The sequence below is a fragment of the Phocoena sinus genome, chromosome 2 (genome assembly GCF_008692025.1).
Source record: "Phocoena sinus isolate mPhoSin1 chromosome 2, mPhoSin1.pri, whole genome shotgun sequence".
Taxonomy (NCBI): Eukaryota; Metazoa; Chordata; class Mammalia; order Artiodactyla; family Phocoenidae; genus Phocoena; species Phocoena sinus.
Window position 1 is genome coordinate 24,893,732 of NC_045764.1, and position 14,565 is coordinate 24,908,296.

The following is a 14,565-nucleotide window of genomic DNA, read 5'->3' on the forward strand; positions in this document are numbered from 1 at the left end:
CTCTCCATCCCTTAAACCATCACATTTATTTTGAGAGAGTGAAGAGTAATGGTGAAAGAGGGGATGGGCTCAGATTCAGACTGTCAGGCTCATAGATATCCCAGCTCAGTTGATGGCTGTGTGTCCTAGCCAAGTGTCTGGCCTTATCTGTGCTGAATCTCCCCACCTATCAAAGCAGGATACTAACAGAGGCTGCTTCAAAAGAGGTATTTTGAGGGTTGTATGAGATATCACACATGTAAAAGATAACACGTGACGTGTTTAACGTGTCTATCACAGCACTTGGCAGAACTGTTATCTACCTCTTGTCTCTTCAGTTCATGTATAAGCAGTGTGAAAAGCCTTCCCACCTTGGGCTCCCCCACTAATAAACCGATTTCTCTAGAGGAGGCCTTATATATCTTCCAAAGGTTAAAGCACTAGTGCTAGGTTAAAAGAGAAAAGGAAATATTTATATTAAAATAGGAAGGGAAGGGCTTCCCTGGTGGCACAGTGGTTGAGAGTCTGCCTGCCGATGCAGGGGACACGGGTGCGTGCCCCGGTCCGGGAAGATCCCACATGCCGCGGAGTGGCTGGGCCCATGAGCCATGGCCGCTGAGCCTGCGGTCCGGAGCTGTGCTCCGCAATGGGAGAGGCCACAACAGTGAGAGGCCGTGTACCGCAAAAAAAAAGAAGAAGGGAAGTACGTTTACTTAGCTCCCATTTAAATAAATAACCCTGGTCTCCTCTTCCTGAAATCTTAGCCCATCTGTGGGAAGGCCGCAGACTTGCCCCCTTGCCCTTGACCTAGAAGAGCTAACGGCTTCTTGTCTTCTTTGGACATGACTGTAAGGCTTGACAAGTAAAAATTATGGGTTCTAATAAACATCACTGCAGTGTTTTTATTATTCTGTTCACTGTGCTAAAGTATCTGCTAAGATGTGAAAAGTGGGGAAGTGGGGACACACCGACCATCACGCATTCTTTTTCCCTTTCAGTTCCACAAGGAGAGGTTCAAAATCGACATGCCACACAGATTTAAGGTCTACAATTACAAGAGCCCCACCTTCTGTGAGCACTGTGGGACCCTGCTCTGGGGCCTGGCGAGGCAAGGCCTCAAGTGTGACGGTGAGTTTAATGAGCGTGGCCCCCCGGAACCCCCTGCGGCTGGATTTGCAGCTTTGATGGAGAGAACCAGGGAGCGGGGCGGGGGGGGTGGGTAGGATGGAGGTGACTGGCTTCTCCGTCCAGCCCGGAAGAGCCCTGTGATCCTGAATGAGAAGTTCCCCAATAACAAGCCACTGCTGTTCTTTTCCTTCCACCTGTCCCCACCCCATGCCTTGTTTCCCAGAGAAGTGCCCAGTCTTCCAGGTCAAATGTCACCGCACCCTGGCCCCATGCCTTCTGTGGTACCTGCCTGATTCTCCTCTGACCTGGCTCCCTCCCCTGGAGCTGCCCCTTCCTGACCTCCGCAGCCCCAGCCCTGCCCCTGCCGCTCTCCTTAGCACCAGCGAGTGCGATTCTGTCTGTGGCTCCATCAGGGAGCGAGCCTGGCACGTCTGTTTCGCTGCTGGATAGTCCTGCGCAGAAAACTGCCTGACTTTAAGCTGGCGAGCCTGCCCCAAGCGTGCTGTGAACTCCACGTGCACGGGAAGAACGCCCAGCTCTGATGCTGACGGCCTGAGGGCAGAGCCCGAGCCTGCTGCCCTCCACCGTGGCGTTATTCAGCTGGACCCTGAGAAAAAGCACAAGAGCTCTCTCTCCTCTGGAAAGTCCAGGCTGCAAAGGCAAAAACCTTTAGAAACTGAGATGCTGTTATGTCAGGATTAGGGGGTAGGGAGGAAAACGTCCAACAAGAACTAACGAAGTACTTCTGCCCTTGGAGTGCAGCTGAGGGGAGGACAGAGCGCAGATAACATTCAAAACAGAGGTGCCTCGCTCAGCAGGGATCTTTGTATTTTATTTTATTTTAAAAAAATTTTTAATGAAGTATAGTTGATTTACAATGCTGTGTTAATTACTGCTGTACAGCAAAGTGATTCAGTTATACACATATATATACATTATATATGTGTGTATATATATATATTATATACATATATATACATTCTTTTTTCCTATATATTCTTTTCCATTATGGTTTATCATAGGAATATTGGATTAAACACAGAAGCCACTTTATTCTTTCTGGGCAGCCCCATTTTAACTTATGCCACTGGCTAATGCGTGTTGTATCTTTTAAGTGATAAAGGGTGCCGACCTAAGGAGGAAGATCACCCTTAGCTGCCTGCCCTGTCCTCATCCCGGTTGCATCCACGTGTCTGGTGGAACCTGGAGTGAACATATTAATGGAGGTGGGAGGGGTTAGGTCTCCAAATCATTACTGAAGGCAAACCCACAGGTAGTCAAAATTCACCTGAACAGTCCCTCCATCACCCAAAGTACCACCACGCACTTTCCTCTCTACACCTGTTTAAGAGTCCGTGGGTGGGTGGGCTGGGCGTTGTATAGAGTGTATTTAAGAGTCGTAGGCAACAGGTAATATTGGAATGTTCTGCGGGGACAAACGGACAGGAATAATCAGATCCCCGTCTGATGGCACCCCTGTTCCCGTGATACTCTCACTCGTCGGGTTTTCTTTCCCTGGAGCCCAGGCGCCCCACCTGCAGAGGCCGAGCTGGTCCCAACAGCCCGGTTGTGCCTCTGAGCTCAGAACTTCCAGGATTCCTTGGCATTGTTCCACCACACCCTGCTGGGTTCTGTCCTTTTTGAACATTCCTTCTTCATTCCATTCTCTTTCCTCATTCCCTGTCCTCCTGTGCTTCCTTAACCCTACTCCCTCTCTTCTCTTCTCCCCTTCCTCTCCCCTCTCCTCCCCCCTCTCCTTCCCCAAATCACTCCCTGGAACCCCGAGAGGCTGGGCGCTGTCTGCTTCCCCCATACCCTCATCTGCATCTCCGCCTCTCACTCTGTCCCCTGGGTCTCTCCCTGCCCTCTTCCTCGCTCTCTCTTCTTACTCTCCTGTAAGCCTCCTTCCTAAGTAGGGCCCCCACTCCTCCTGACCCTGTCTCCTTTCTCTCGCCACTGAAATTGCCATGAAAGTAGTCATCTGGAGGGACTGTTGCACTCATTGAGGTCCATTTCTCACCTACTAGGTTAGTAACAGGACTTAGGACTTTGTGATCCTAGTGGGCATGGGGCCTCTCTTCACGGCACATCAGAGAGGAGCTTAGATCCGCTACAGTTTTAAAGAGCAAGGTGCTCCTCCCCATATCCTCAAGTCCGTTCTCTAGTAGGTCTGTGTCTTTATTCCTGTCTTACCCCTAGGTTCTTCATGACATTTTTTTCCCTTAAATTCCATATATATGTGTTAGCATACGGTATTTGTCTTTCCCTTCCTGACTTACTTCACTCTGTGACAGACTCTAGGTCTATCCACCTCATTACAAATAGGGAGGGTGGGAGGGAGACAGACGACAAGAGGCAAGAGATATGGGAACAGATGTATATGTATAACTGATTCACTTGTTATAAGCAGAAACTAACACACCATTGTAAGAGCAATTATACCCCAAGTAAAAGAATGTTTTAAAAAAAAAAAAAAAAAAGAGCAAGGTGCTCGATGCTCACTACATGCCTCCCTCTACTTGCAGTAAATAAGTAGGAAATGGGGGCTGCCCAGTGTAAAACCTGCATCCGGGAGCCCAGGAGAGTCAAGCTAACAAGCAGAATTCAGAGGGCAGAAGCCATTACGAGCAGCACCTTTACTATATTAAAGGTTCCACTTCAGGTGGATTTTTATGACTTTATACTGGGATGAGTAATAGTTTATGCTTACCTACTAGAAAATGCTGTTTTATTTTGTCTGTTATGAACTGTTTAGTGAAAACCAAAGGTGATAGTGGCTAAAATTTCACCTAAATATTTCAAGAATATTTTATTGTAGTAAATAATAAAGATGAAAGAAAAGTTGTCTTTCGTGAACACCTGTTGGAGGCCAATCACTGTGCTAAGTTTTTGCACACAAATGGGCAAGTAATAAGGTAAGAAGATTAAAACGGCATGATTTTATAGCTTCTCCTGCCTAATTCCACTGTAACAATCCCTGTTGATATACCTTTATAGAACCTAGCAGGACGTGAGATCAGAGTTCTATCTGCTGCTGTTGGGAAATCTTTGGTAGCTTTTTTTTTTGGCATAATGGTGATGTTTCATAAGCAGAATTTGCATTTTTCTAAGACTAATGACATGAAGCGATACTGTCTTTACACAGACACAGGGGTGCCCGACCCCCAGTACAAGAAGGCTCCCACAGTCACAGCACGGTCTTGCTGTTTTTAGGACTAATGGATCAGGATACCCCTCCAGCATCGTAGGTCTCAGAGCTAGAAGCCTATACAGATCATTTAGTTCAAGTAGCCCAACTCTCCTATGTGGTGAGAACACGGTCTCCAGACACTTTCCTTCCTTTCACCCCCGCCTCTCACATATGCACAGACCACCCCACCGTCTCAATTTCCATTTCGACTGCGGCTGTACCCTAGGCTTCAGCCTAGAGGGTGGAGAAGCCTCTCGCAGCCTACGTGGGAAAGGGGATGCTTGGACCCCAGTCTAAGTGGCAGTGAATGACCTTCCACCCAGCATTCCACATTTACCACCAACTTATTTGCTGAGATCAACCCTGGAGTAAGAGCCAACCTCAGTTTTTCACTCTCATCGATGGCACGGCGGACATGCATTCTGGGAGCAGCCTTCCTCCCCATCCACAGGCTCTGGTTCTGCTTTGAGTGGAAGTCACTTCCCAGCAGCACGCTGAGGAGCATCTGGTGTGTGGGTGAAGGTCTCAGGGAATCAGGTGAATGTGCGGTGGCATCGTAAAAGCCCTGCCCTGGTCTGTTTGCCTTCAGTGTCTCCCTCTGCTGGGAAGATGGCACCGGGGATTTGCCAATGATTCCTTGGACATACATGCACCTAAAACAGATCACGTGCAAAGTCCGTGGAAGTTGGTTCTGTTGCCCTTGCTCAAGGTGTCGCTTTCTTCCTTTCAGCATGTGGCATGAACGTACATCACAGATGCCAGACAAAGGTCGCCAACCTTTGTGGCATAAACCAGAAGCTAATGGCTGAAGCACTGGCAATGATCGAGAGCGCTCAACAGGTGGGAACGGCTTTTAGGGGACAAGTTCCCACAATTTCAGCTCAACTAGGACTATTCCAGTCCCTTCGCTCTGTGCTCTGTAGCAGCTCTACAGGGCGATGTGGACTCTATTTCCGAGTACTTGCCTTGACACTGACTTTCATCTTCGTGTCCACATCCCCCGCTTGAGATACTTATTTATTTAATGTATTTGCATCGTGTGGATCTTTATAAGATCTTAAATTCTTCATGGAATGAGCAGGGGAAGAAACAAATAAATTCATTAAAATTATTGAGGATTCATTGCCAGCTTTATACCTATATATGACAACTATATAATAGCCTGGGGGAAAAAACATATATTTGCTAGAATCATCCCTAGAATGCCTTCAAAACACTGAGTCCAAGGCAACTTTTGCCTTGCTACTTACTAGCAGGCCGAATCCTCACATCCAAGGACAAACCCTCTTTAAGAGTTGGCATTGCCCACGTAAGCTATTTTTCCGTCCATTGGCCTTTGATTCTTATTTGTGACCGAATAATGTGGATAGCATGGGATAAACCAGTTGGCCCCCAGAAAAGTATGCAGGAAGCGAATACGTTCTGCTGGTACGTAAAATATGATAGACATCCACAGGATATGGGATCCCTAAGAGAGTGCCAGGGAGAGGGAGAGATTCAGTTATCCTACACATCTAGGGATCTGAAATGGCTTTCATGCCCATGGAACAGCAGGCTGCACTGTCCCGTTAATGGTGGGTGGGTGGGTGGGTAGCCTGACTCTTTGTTTGTAACCCAGGCTCGCTGCTTAAGAGACTCTGAACACATCTTCAGAGAAGGTCCAGTTGAAATTGGTCTCCCATGCTCCATAAAAGGTGAAGCAAAGCTGCCGTATGGACCAGCACCGGGAAAAAAAGGTAGCTACCCTGATCCACCGTAGAATCGTCAGTAATTCATCGTGATTAACCTGAGTCGTCTGGATTTAAATTCTCCACATACCTGGCCTGATAAACGATTCTTTTCTAGTTAGAGATTACAGACCTAGCCACCAACAGAGAGTCTCCTACTTCTTAGAAGTATTATAAAACCGAAATATATCCCACTAGAAAACCTTCATAAGCAGGTGGTGGTGGGGAGAGGTTGAGGTGGGAGAAGAAAATGCGGCATCTCTGGAGGAAACAGTTGCAAACTTTTCCTTAGAATTTTAGAACATTACTCCCTGCCGTGGTTAAACAGTTTTACAGAAATAAATCCTTCATAGAGCTCTAGGGTAGGAATGCCACAGACCATCTTATTCTGTACCTTTGAGACTTTTCTGGAAAGTTTGAAGATTAGAAAGGGGATTATGGACACCAAGTGGGGAAAGCGGGGGCATGGTGGGATGCATTGGGAGATTGGGATTGACATCTATACACTAATAATGTATGAAATAGATAACTAATAAGAGCCTGCTATATAAAATAAATAAACTCAAAAAAAAGGGGAAGAATAGCCTAACGTCCTTGATATTTCTGATGTTATGGAAGTTTATCCAGCCTCCTCTCTGAAGGTCCTTCATGAGAGGATATGACCATGCGATTCTGAATAGTTTCAGCATACATTATAAAATACTTATTTTCCTTGGACTTAGAATACGAAAGATAAACCTAGAGATCGGAAAATAAATGTCATTATTCCAACCACAAAACAGGACATAATTATGTGATGTGATACAGGTGCTAACTATCTCGTGATATCACAGTAGATGAATGTGTCAAGCAACATGTTAATGCACCTTAAAGTAGCACAATGTGATATGTCAATGTATTTCAATGTAAAAGAAAGGAATGTTATAAGGGGATCGGAGGAAGGCTCCGAAAATGTTTCTCGACACCTTCTCTGGCAGGAGGTGAGGAATAAATTGTCCTGAAAATTTTTTACAGAAGGGTTTGGATTAGATTTGGGAAGGGTCTCCGGGCAGAGGAGTAGACCGCGTGTCTCAGACATGATCAAGGTAGGTAGCATCCTGACTCGAAGACTGTGGCGAACGATGCATTTCAGATCTTCAACGATCTGCTATCCATTTCTTCGTCCCCACGTGGTCGGTCACAGAAATGGATGCCACTGTGCCTGTGAGCCACGCAAGCAACGGAGAATCATTTTCCCTCCAATTTGGTTAAAATCCCTATTTGTCCGTGATTCGGCATTATCAAAAGGGCTCATTCCTGTTGCATAGATGGTCTTTTGCTGATTGGAATGTTTCTTAACTTGATATTTTCCCCAGTCTGTTGCATAAAGAGACACAGTCCACCCCCCCAGATACCAGGCTCCCAGGCAGGAGGTGCTGCTTTTGCCCTGCAGGAACCCCCTTCTGCATCGCTCTGAATGGAGCTTCAGAATGGGATGTGGAAAAGAAAGCGTGTTCTCAAAGTAGCTAGAACGACCTTCCGCTGTTCCTTATTTCCTTTTAACCGCTGATTTGCCATTTTCAGAGCCTCAGGGGATCTCCTGGGAGTCTCCCTTGGATGAGATGGAGAAAGTAGGCCATCGTCCAGAACCTGAACTTAACGTAGAAAGACCATCTCTACGTATGAAATTAAAAATCGAGGATTTTACCTTGCACAAAATGTTGGGGAAAGGAAGTTTTGGCAAGGTATGATATTGTATGTAGAATTCTGTGGCCCAGCTTCCAGAAATTGAAGAGCAAATCTGGCCAGTGGAACTGAACCACACATGGGTGTGCAGAGAGCGCATTCCTGGTCAGGAACTGTCATGTGATGTGATATATGTTAGAGGGCAGAGAGACATCTGAATAAATAGGGACCCGGGGAGCTCTGGGGAATAGCAGCCTCTGCTTCCTGGGAACAACGATTCAAGCCATTTCACTTGGAAGGTGTTCGTCCCACGAGCTTGTGTGTTCGATATCTTTGGACACCAAAGAAATGAGAAGGTGCCCCAGCTGGTTCCTGTTTCACAGATATTTTTGTTTCATTGGTGGTTTTTTTGTTGTTGTTTTGTTCCTTTCTCAAACCTGGAGTGTGGTTTTTACCTTCTGTATGATTTCTTCTCTACCAAGTGTCCTCAGCCTTGTTTTAGTTTGCTAGGGCTACTGTAACAAAATACCACAGATGGGGAGACTTCAACAACAGAAATTTATTTCTTCTAGTTCTAGAGGCTGGAAGTCCAAGATCAAGGTGTGGACAGGGCTGTTTCTCCTGAGGCCTCTCTCCTGGGTGTCCACGCTGTCTTCTCCCTTTGTCCTCACATGGCCATTCCTGTGTGCATGTCTGTGTCCTAACCCCCTCTGCTTATAAGGACACCAGTCATATTGGATTAGGACCCACCCTAATGACCTCATTTTAACATAATTATCTCTGTAAGCACCCTGTCTCCAAATATGGTCTCACTCTGAGCCGCTGGGGTTTAGGACTCCAACATATCAGTTCTTTGGAAGGGACACAATTCAGCCCAGAACACGGCCCTAGCTTGAGCGTCTTAGGAAAAGTTCCACGGAGGAAGTCCTTCCTCTAAATTCTTCCTGCCACTCACTCAGGTTATGGGCCATTAGTCAGTCACAGAGGGCAAGGAGAGGAGGAAGGAGACATAATGGAAGAAATTATGATCAACTCTCAGTGACAAGAGGAGATTTTCAAGCCGGTGATTGTAAAGAGGGATGTCATGGAATATAGGCTTTTAGGTTATTTTGGATATTAAGGATATCACATGTATTAATGGAGCTCTCAGTTGTTTTATATTTATATTGGATGCAACGTCTAGGAAAGTTTTAGCCAAAGACTCCCGTTCCATGAATTTGTGCAACCAAGACCAGCATTATGCTCAGCACCTGCTCACTAGACTTTGGCTGCAAAACTTACCCAGTTTATTTAACAATAATGTAACTGGGTATTGCCATAGCTGGAGGACATTGTGCTGCAGTTGGGGTTTCTATATGATACCAAGGCATTGCCTTCGGCAAAATCCACTCTGCCCTACGAACTGTAGCTGATATCCATTAATTCGTTTATTTTGTTTCCACAATAACCTGAACCATAGCAGGCTCGTCTGGTGTTAATCTGAGTGTAATAGGCAATTTTTACAGCCCGTCTTCATTAGAATTTAGCATCAATTAATGTGCAGTTTATAACCTGTTTCCAAAAATTGAAAGCACATTATAGAGATGGAAATGGCTTTTTTTTTTTTTCCAGCTTCTTAGTTTATGGCTGGTTTGGGGATGTTTTATTGAAAGAAGCAATTACCAAAAGGGGACTTTTAATTGTTAAAGAAAGCTTTTCTTTGTTCCCGTGTGGATTTTACTTTTCAACAAAGTTAAGAAGGACATTAAGTTAAGCCTATATGCCTTAGTGAATAACCCAAGGGACAGCTGAGAGCTTCAGGTAATCCTCTGCTCTGTGTCCAAAGCAGTAAGCCCTCACCATCAGGACCCGGATCCCTGCACTCTGAGGGAGCTGCACCTTGGGGCCCAAGGAGAGGGGGATGAAGCACCAGAGCAAAAAGGGGGCAGCCATATCTCCTTTTCTTCCAACACTAAGAATACTCAAACTTGCTTTTCTTCTTTCTTTTCACTCTATATGGGAAGTATGGTTCCTCATCAAAATGGTAGCCCCTGTATTCTGGTTCTCCATCGATTTTAGGCCCAAGAGAGCAAATTGCATGTTTTCTGGGGATATGTATGTACATCATTCATTTGCCTGAATTCTCATCTAAGCTCTACCCCCTCTATCAAGCCAGCTACCCCACAGTCATGTGTCTGCACTGTGTTACGTTAACACAGACACGTGCATTTTCACTATTGGTGTAACATCATTAACGTCAACAATCCCTAAGAGTCACTGAAAGAAGCAAATGGCAAGTGGTTTTTTTTTTTTAAGTATAGTTGATTTACAATACTAGTGTCAGATGTATAACATAATGATTCAGTAGTTTTATAGATTATACTCCATTTAAAGTTATTACAAAATAATGGCTGTATTTCCCTGTGCTATACAATATATCCCTGTTGCTTATTTTATGCATAGTAGTTTGTATCTCTTAATCCTGTACCCCTATATTGCCCCTCCCCCTTCCCCTCTTCCCACTGGTAACCACTAGTTTGTTCTCTATATCTGTGAGTCACTTTCTGTTTTGTTATATACATCCATTTGTTTTGTTTCTTAGATTCCAGTAACTGTCATTTAGAAAGCATTTTACAGTTCCCAAATCACTTTCCCACCTGGTATTTGATTTTCACAACAGTCCTGTAAGTCAGCAGTGTGTTGATAGTTACCGCTTTTACACATTCGGGAACTGAAGCAGCCCAGAGAGGTTAATTTGCCCACATTCCCACAGCTAGTAAGTATCTGTGAAATGAGGCCTGAGCTGGGGTTTTCTGTCTCCAAATGCCATGTCCTCACTCCTGTCAATCGTCTGTGGCTGCATCATTTGAAAAAGTGAAAGTTGGTGAAACTCTCCATTACATGCCATCTGGTGTCCTTTAAAGCTTATAAGATTCATGAAATCAAGTGGAAAAAGTAAACTCTGGAGTGAGATTTCCCACTGAGTAGCTCCATGAATTTGAGAAAGTTACCCTTTGAGCCTAGTTTTTAAAAATTATTTACTATCTATCTGTGTTGCAGTGTTTCTGAGCTAAGAATTAAATAGATACTAAAATTAGGATAGCACATGTGAAGTACATAGCAGAATGTCTGACACATAGTAGGTCTTGAAGATAATATTAGTGTCTGTGTCATCAGAGGAAATGCTGTGCATTCTATAAGCACATCAGGAAAGCTCAATTCCTCACATATTCTTTCTTTGCCTTGAAAAAGTGCGTAAAACTTAGAGTAAGGTTTTATGCTCATTTTCAGTGATACTTCAAGAACAATCAAGTCCTCCTTCCACTACTTGCTGCTGCTTCCTTCAATACGTATTTGCCTCTGAATGTTTTTATAAACTTACTCAGGTCCCTGGGTAGACAGGGCACACTTTTTTAAATAGAATTTCTCAGTGGCTGAGAATAACCCATCCAATTGCACCATAGTTTTGTGAAACCCTTTGAAAGGTAGAGAGAGGATGAAACCCTTCTGTATCATCCCACACCTGTGAAGCTCTATTTGTCTCCATAAAGAGGGTGGAGGAGGATTGGAGAAGTCGTCTTTTCTCACCCAGTACATCTCTCTCAGGACTTCGTGACTCTTCTTTAATGAGCATGAATCCAAATTCTAAAATAAAGTGTCTTCCCCTTCCCTCTAGGTCTTCCTAGCAGAGTTCAAGAAAACCAATCAATTTTTCGCAATAAAAGCCTTAAAGAAAGATGTGGTTTTGATGGACGACGACGTGGAGTGTACAATGGTAGAGAAGAGAGTTCTCTCCTTGGCCTGGGAGCATCCGTTCTTAACGCACATGTTCTGTACGTTCCAGACCAAGGTAAGGCTATCCTTCCTCTCTACCTCTCACCCCAGTAAATCTGGGTGCTCCTGGCAGCCCTCATCTGGAGACATGGGATACTCTCTCCGTATATTTCTTCTTTACCTTTGAGTCCACCTTCCATCCATCCAAATAAGTTTCTTCTGCGCTAAACACCATTGAAATACTACTTAGAATTTTTTAATGTAGTTGATCGGGAAAGGGCCTTACTTCTGGATTTGTTTGTTTTTTAGAACTTGGTTTAACTTATATAAGCAGTATGTGACTTGCTTAACAAGGCAGTGCTTTGTGGGAGGGAAAAAGTGACATCTGTTTATTCATCTACCATATATGTATTTGAAGAGATGAAAGTTGGAAAAATAGATCAAAACCTGTGTGCACTGTTATTTTCCTTTATAAGGCCAGTAGAAGATCATTCTTTAGGTCCGAGCTGGCTTCATCAGTGAGGCCCTGAGCATTGTGGTAAAAGGGTGAATTTTGTCAGAAGTGTCTCCTATGGGAGAATTCTCCTCCTGATCTCCTTTTTCCTTAAAATTAAAAAAAAAAATTCGTTTTTGACTCATTTTAGAAAATTTGGAAAGTGCTTATATGCTCAGAGAAGAAATCATTTTAGAAAATTGATTTTAGAAAATTTGGAAAGTGCTTATATGCTCAGAGAAGAAATCATTTTAGAAAATTAATTTTAGAAAATTTGGAAAGTGCTTATATGCTCAGAGATCATTTTAGAAAATTTGGAAAGTGCTTATATGCTCAGAGAAGCAAATCATATGTAATCCCATCACTTGGGTATACTCACCGTTAACACTTCTAAGTTTATCCTTCTAGATTTTTCCCCCATTAGATTTTTAAAGGTAAAAATAATGACCTACTGTAAATACCTCCTGTTCTGTAACTTGCATTTTCAACACTCTCTACATTTCCTCACATCTGTGGATATTCTACAATTTATCTAATTAGGCTACTTCTAAATTTTGTTCTGATTCGAATAACACTGAAATGAACATCCTTGTAGTTCAGTCTTCCTGCACAAACATAATGATTTTCTGTTTTTATTTTTCTACCCTATTTGACCCTATCCCTGTGTATGTAGCCTAGAATAATAAGCAGACCCATGTGGAGCCATATGGTTAAGGTCCAAAGAACATGAGGAGTTTTTCTCTTGTTCTGTTTCAAGCCTTGATGATAATGTCCTACCTTAGGACAAGTAACCGAGGACCTCAAGATGCCTCCAGCCACAGAAGGTGTTAGTGGGGAAACTGGGAGTCAGCCAGAAAATGTGGACGGTCACTAGGGGTTTCATCACCACTTCTCCAGCTCCCGGTAGCTTCTCAACAAGTGTTTAATTAGGGAATAAATGAATAAATATACTTGGCTAAAATAAAGAGAAACCAGACCATGAAAAAGCACTCAATGATCATATACTGTATTCAAAGCATTGTGAAGGATATAGAACGAATACAGTTCCTGACCTGGAGAATTTCATACTATAAAAAATTAAAGAGGCAAGAATGACACTTCTAACAGTGGTGAGTAATATTAATTGCAGAATGCAGACTCTAAGCACCAGAGCTGAGAAAACTAGAAAGTAGAATTTGAATAGAAATTAGAATAGGCAGAAAGGGTCTTGGACAGCAGAGGTGTAGGGGCTATAAGAAGGCATGAAGGAATAAAGGGATTATGATAAGCTCTTTAAAAGTAGGCTTATGTTTTCCAGCAGGAAGGAGTTTGGAATTTCTGATAAGGAGGGTTAGAAAGATTTCCTGCTAGAAATTTCCTCCTGGAGATCGTAAATATCTGCTGGTCTGGGATGGTGCAGATATTTTACTGGAAGACAAAGTAAGCAACTCTGTCCCACTCTCCTGGTCTGTGTTCTAGATTTGCTGTGGTTACTTACAATCTCATTTTTTCCTCTTGAAATATTGTGGGACTTTTATCAAAATACTAAATACACCTCAGACCAGGCTTCTAGGGGCATTATGTAATCAAGTTTCACTCGGCACCTTTCCCTGCTGTTTTTATATATTTGTTTGTATCATTGTTTTCGTACAGTGTAGGGAAGGCTGTTGTGAATCCCACTTTGCAGAAAATAGGTATGTTTCCTTCTCTGATTGTCAGTTAGAGCCCCAGGCAGAGTTTGCTTCTTTCTCTGTTGCAGGAAATGCTCTTAAGATTTCAAGCCTATGTAATGCTTTACCAAAACCAGAAAAGTAAATGCATGAGAAAAAGTGTCAGAGAATGTACATATCAAATGTAAAAATGACTGTCTCACTACTTAGATTTCAAGGAATTGAGTCCTTTTAGAAATAAGAGATGGGGGGGGGCAGGGAGAGGCAAAGCTTACATTATACTTTCTGAAGGACCCTGATTTGAGATGTCCTGATTTTTAAATTTTATTCATTTTTTATTGAAGTATAGTTGCTGTACAATATTATGTTATAGGTGTACAATATAGTGATTCATAATTTTTAAAGGTTATACTCCATTTATAGTTATTATAAAAAATTGGCTAGATTCCCTGTGTTGTACAATATATCCTTGTAACTTATTTTATACTTAATAGTACTGATTTGTTCTTCAAACCTTGTATGTCAAACAAAATAACCAAATGCCACAAGTGAGTGTGAACAGCAGCAATCGATATGAATCATGATTTCCTCTGGGTAATTCTTTAATGTAGTCAGTTGGGAAAGGGCCTTACTTATGGATTATTTTCTCTGCTTGTTTATTTTTTAGAATTTGGTTTAACTTATATAACAACGAGGATTCCAAGCATATGTGACTTGCTTAACAAAGCAAAGATTGCTTTGGCTCTTTGGGGTCTTTTGTGGTTCCATACAAATTTTAGGATTATTTGTTCTAGTTGTGTGAAAAATGCCATGGGTATTGTGATAGATATTGCATTAAATCTGTATATTATTTTCCGTAGTATGGACATTTTAACAATATTAAGTATTCTAATCCATGAACACAGGATATCTTTCCCCATTTCTTTGTATCATCTTGAATCTTCTACATCAGTATCTTTTAGTTTTCAGACTACAGGTCTT

The 14,565-nt window shown here is 43.0% G+C and overlaps 1 protein-coding gene across 1 annotated transcript in view; it reads left to right on the plus strand.

Annotated features, from left to right (window-relative positions):
• PRKCQ (protein kinase C theta) overlaps positions 1–14,565 on the plus strand; it is a 153,176-nt gene that overhangs the window by 70,556 nt on the left and 68,055 nt on the right. Inside the window, exons 9-13 of the mRNA XM_032623438.1 lie at positions 978–1,107; positions 5,028–5,137; positions 5,916–6,033; positions 7,588–7,748; positions 11,345–11,518. Coding sequence (XP_032479329.1) covers positions 978–1,107; positions 5,028–5,137; positions 5,916–6,033; positions 7,588–7,748; positions 11,345–11,518 — 693 coding nt within the window. The remainder of the gene's footprint in view (positions 1–977; positions 1,108–5,027; positions 5,138–5,915; positions 6,034–7,587; positions 7,749–11,344; positions 11,519–14,565) is intronic.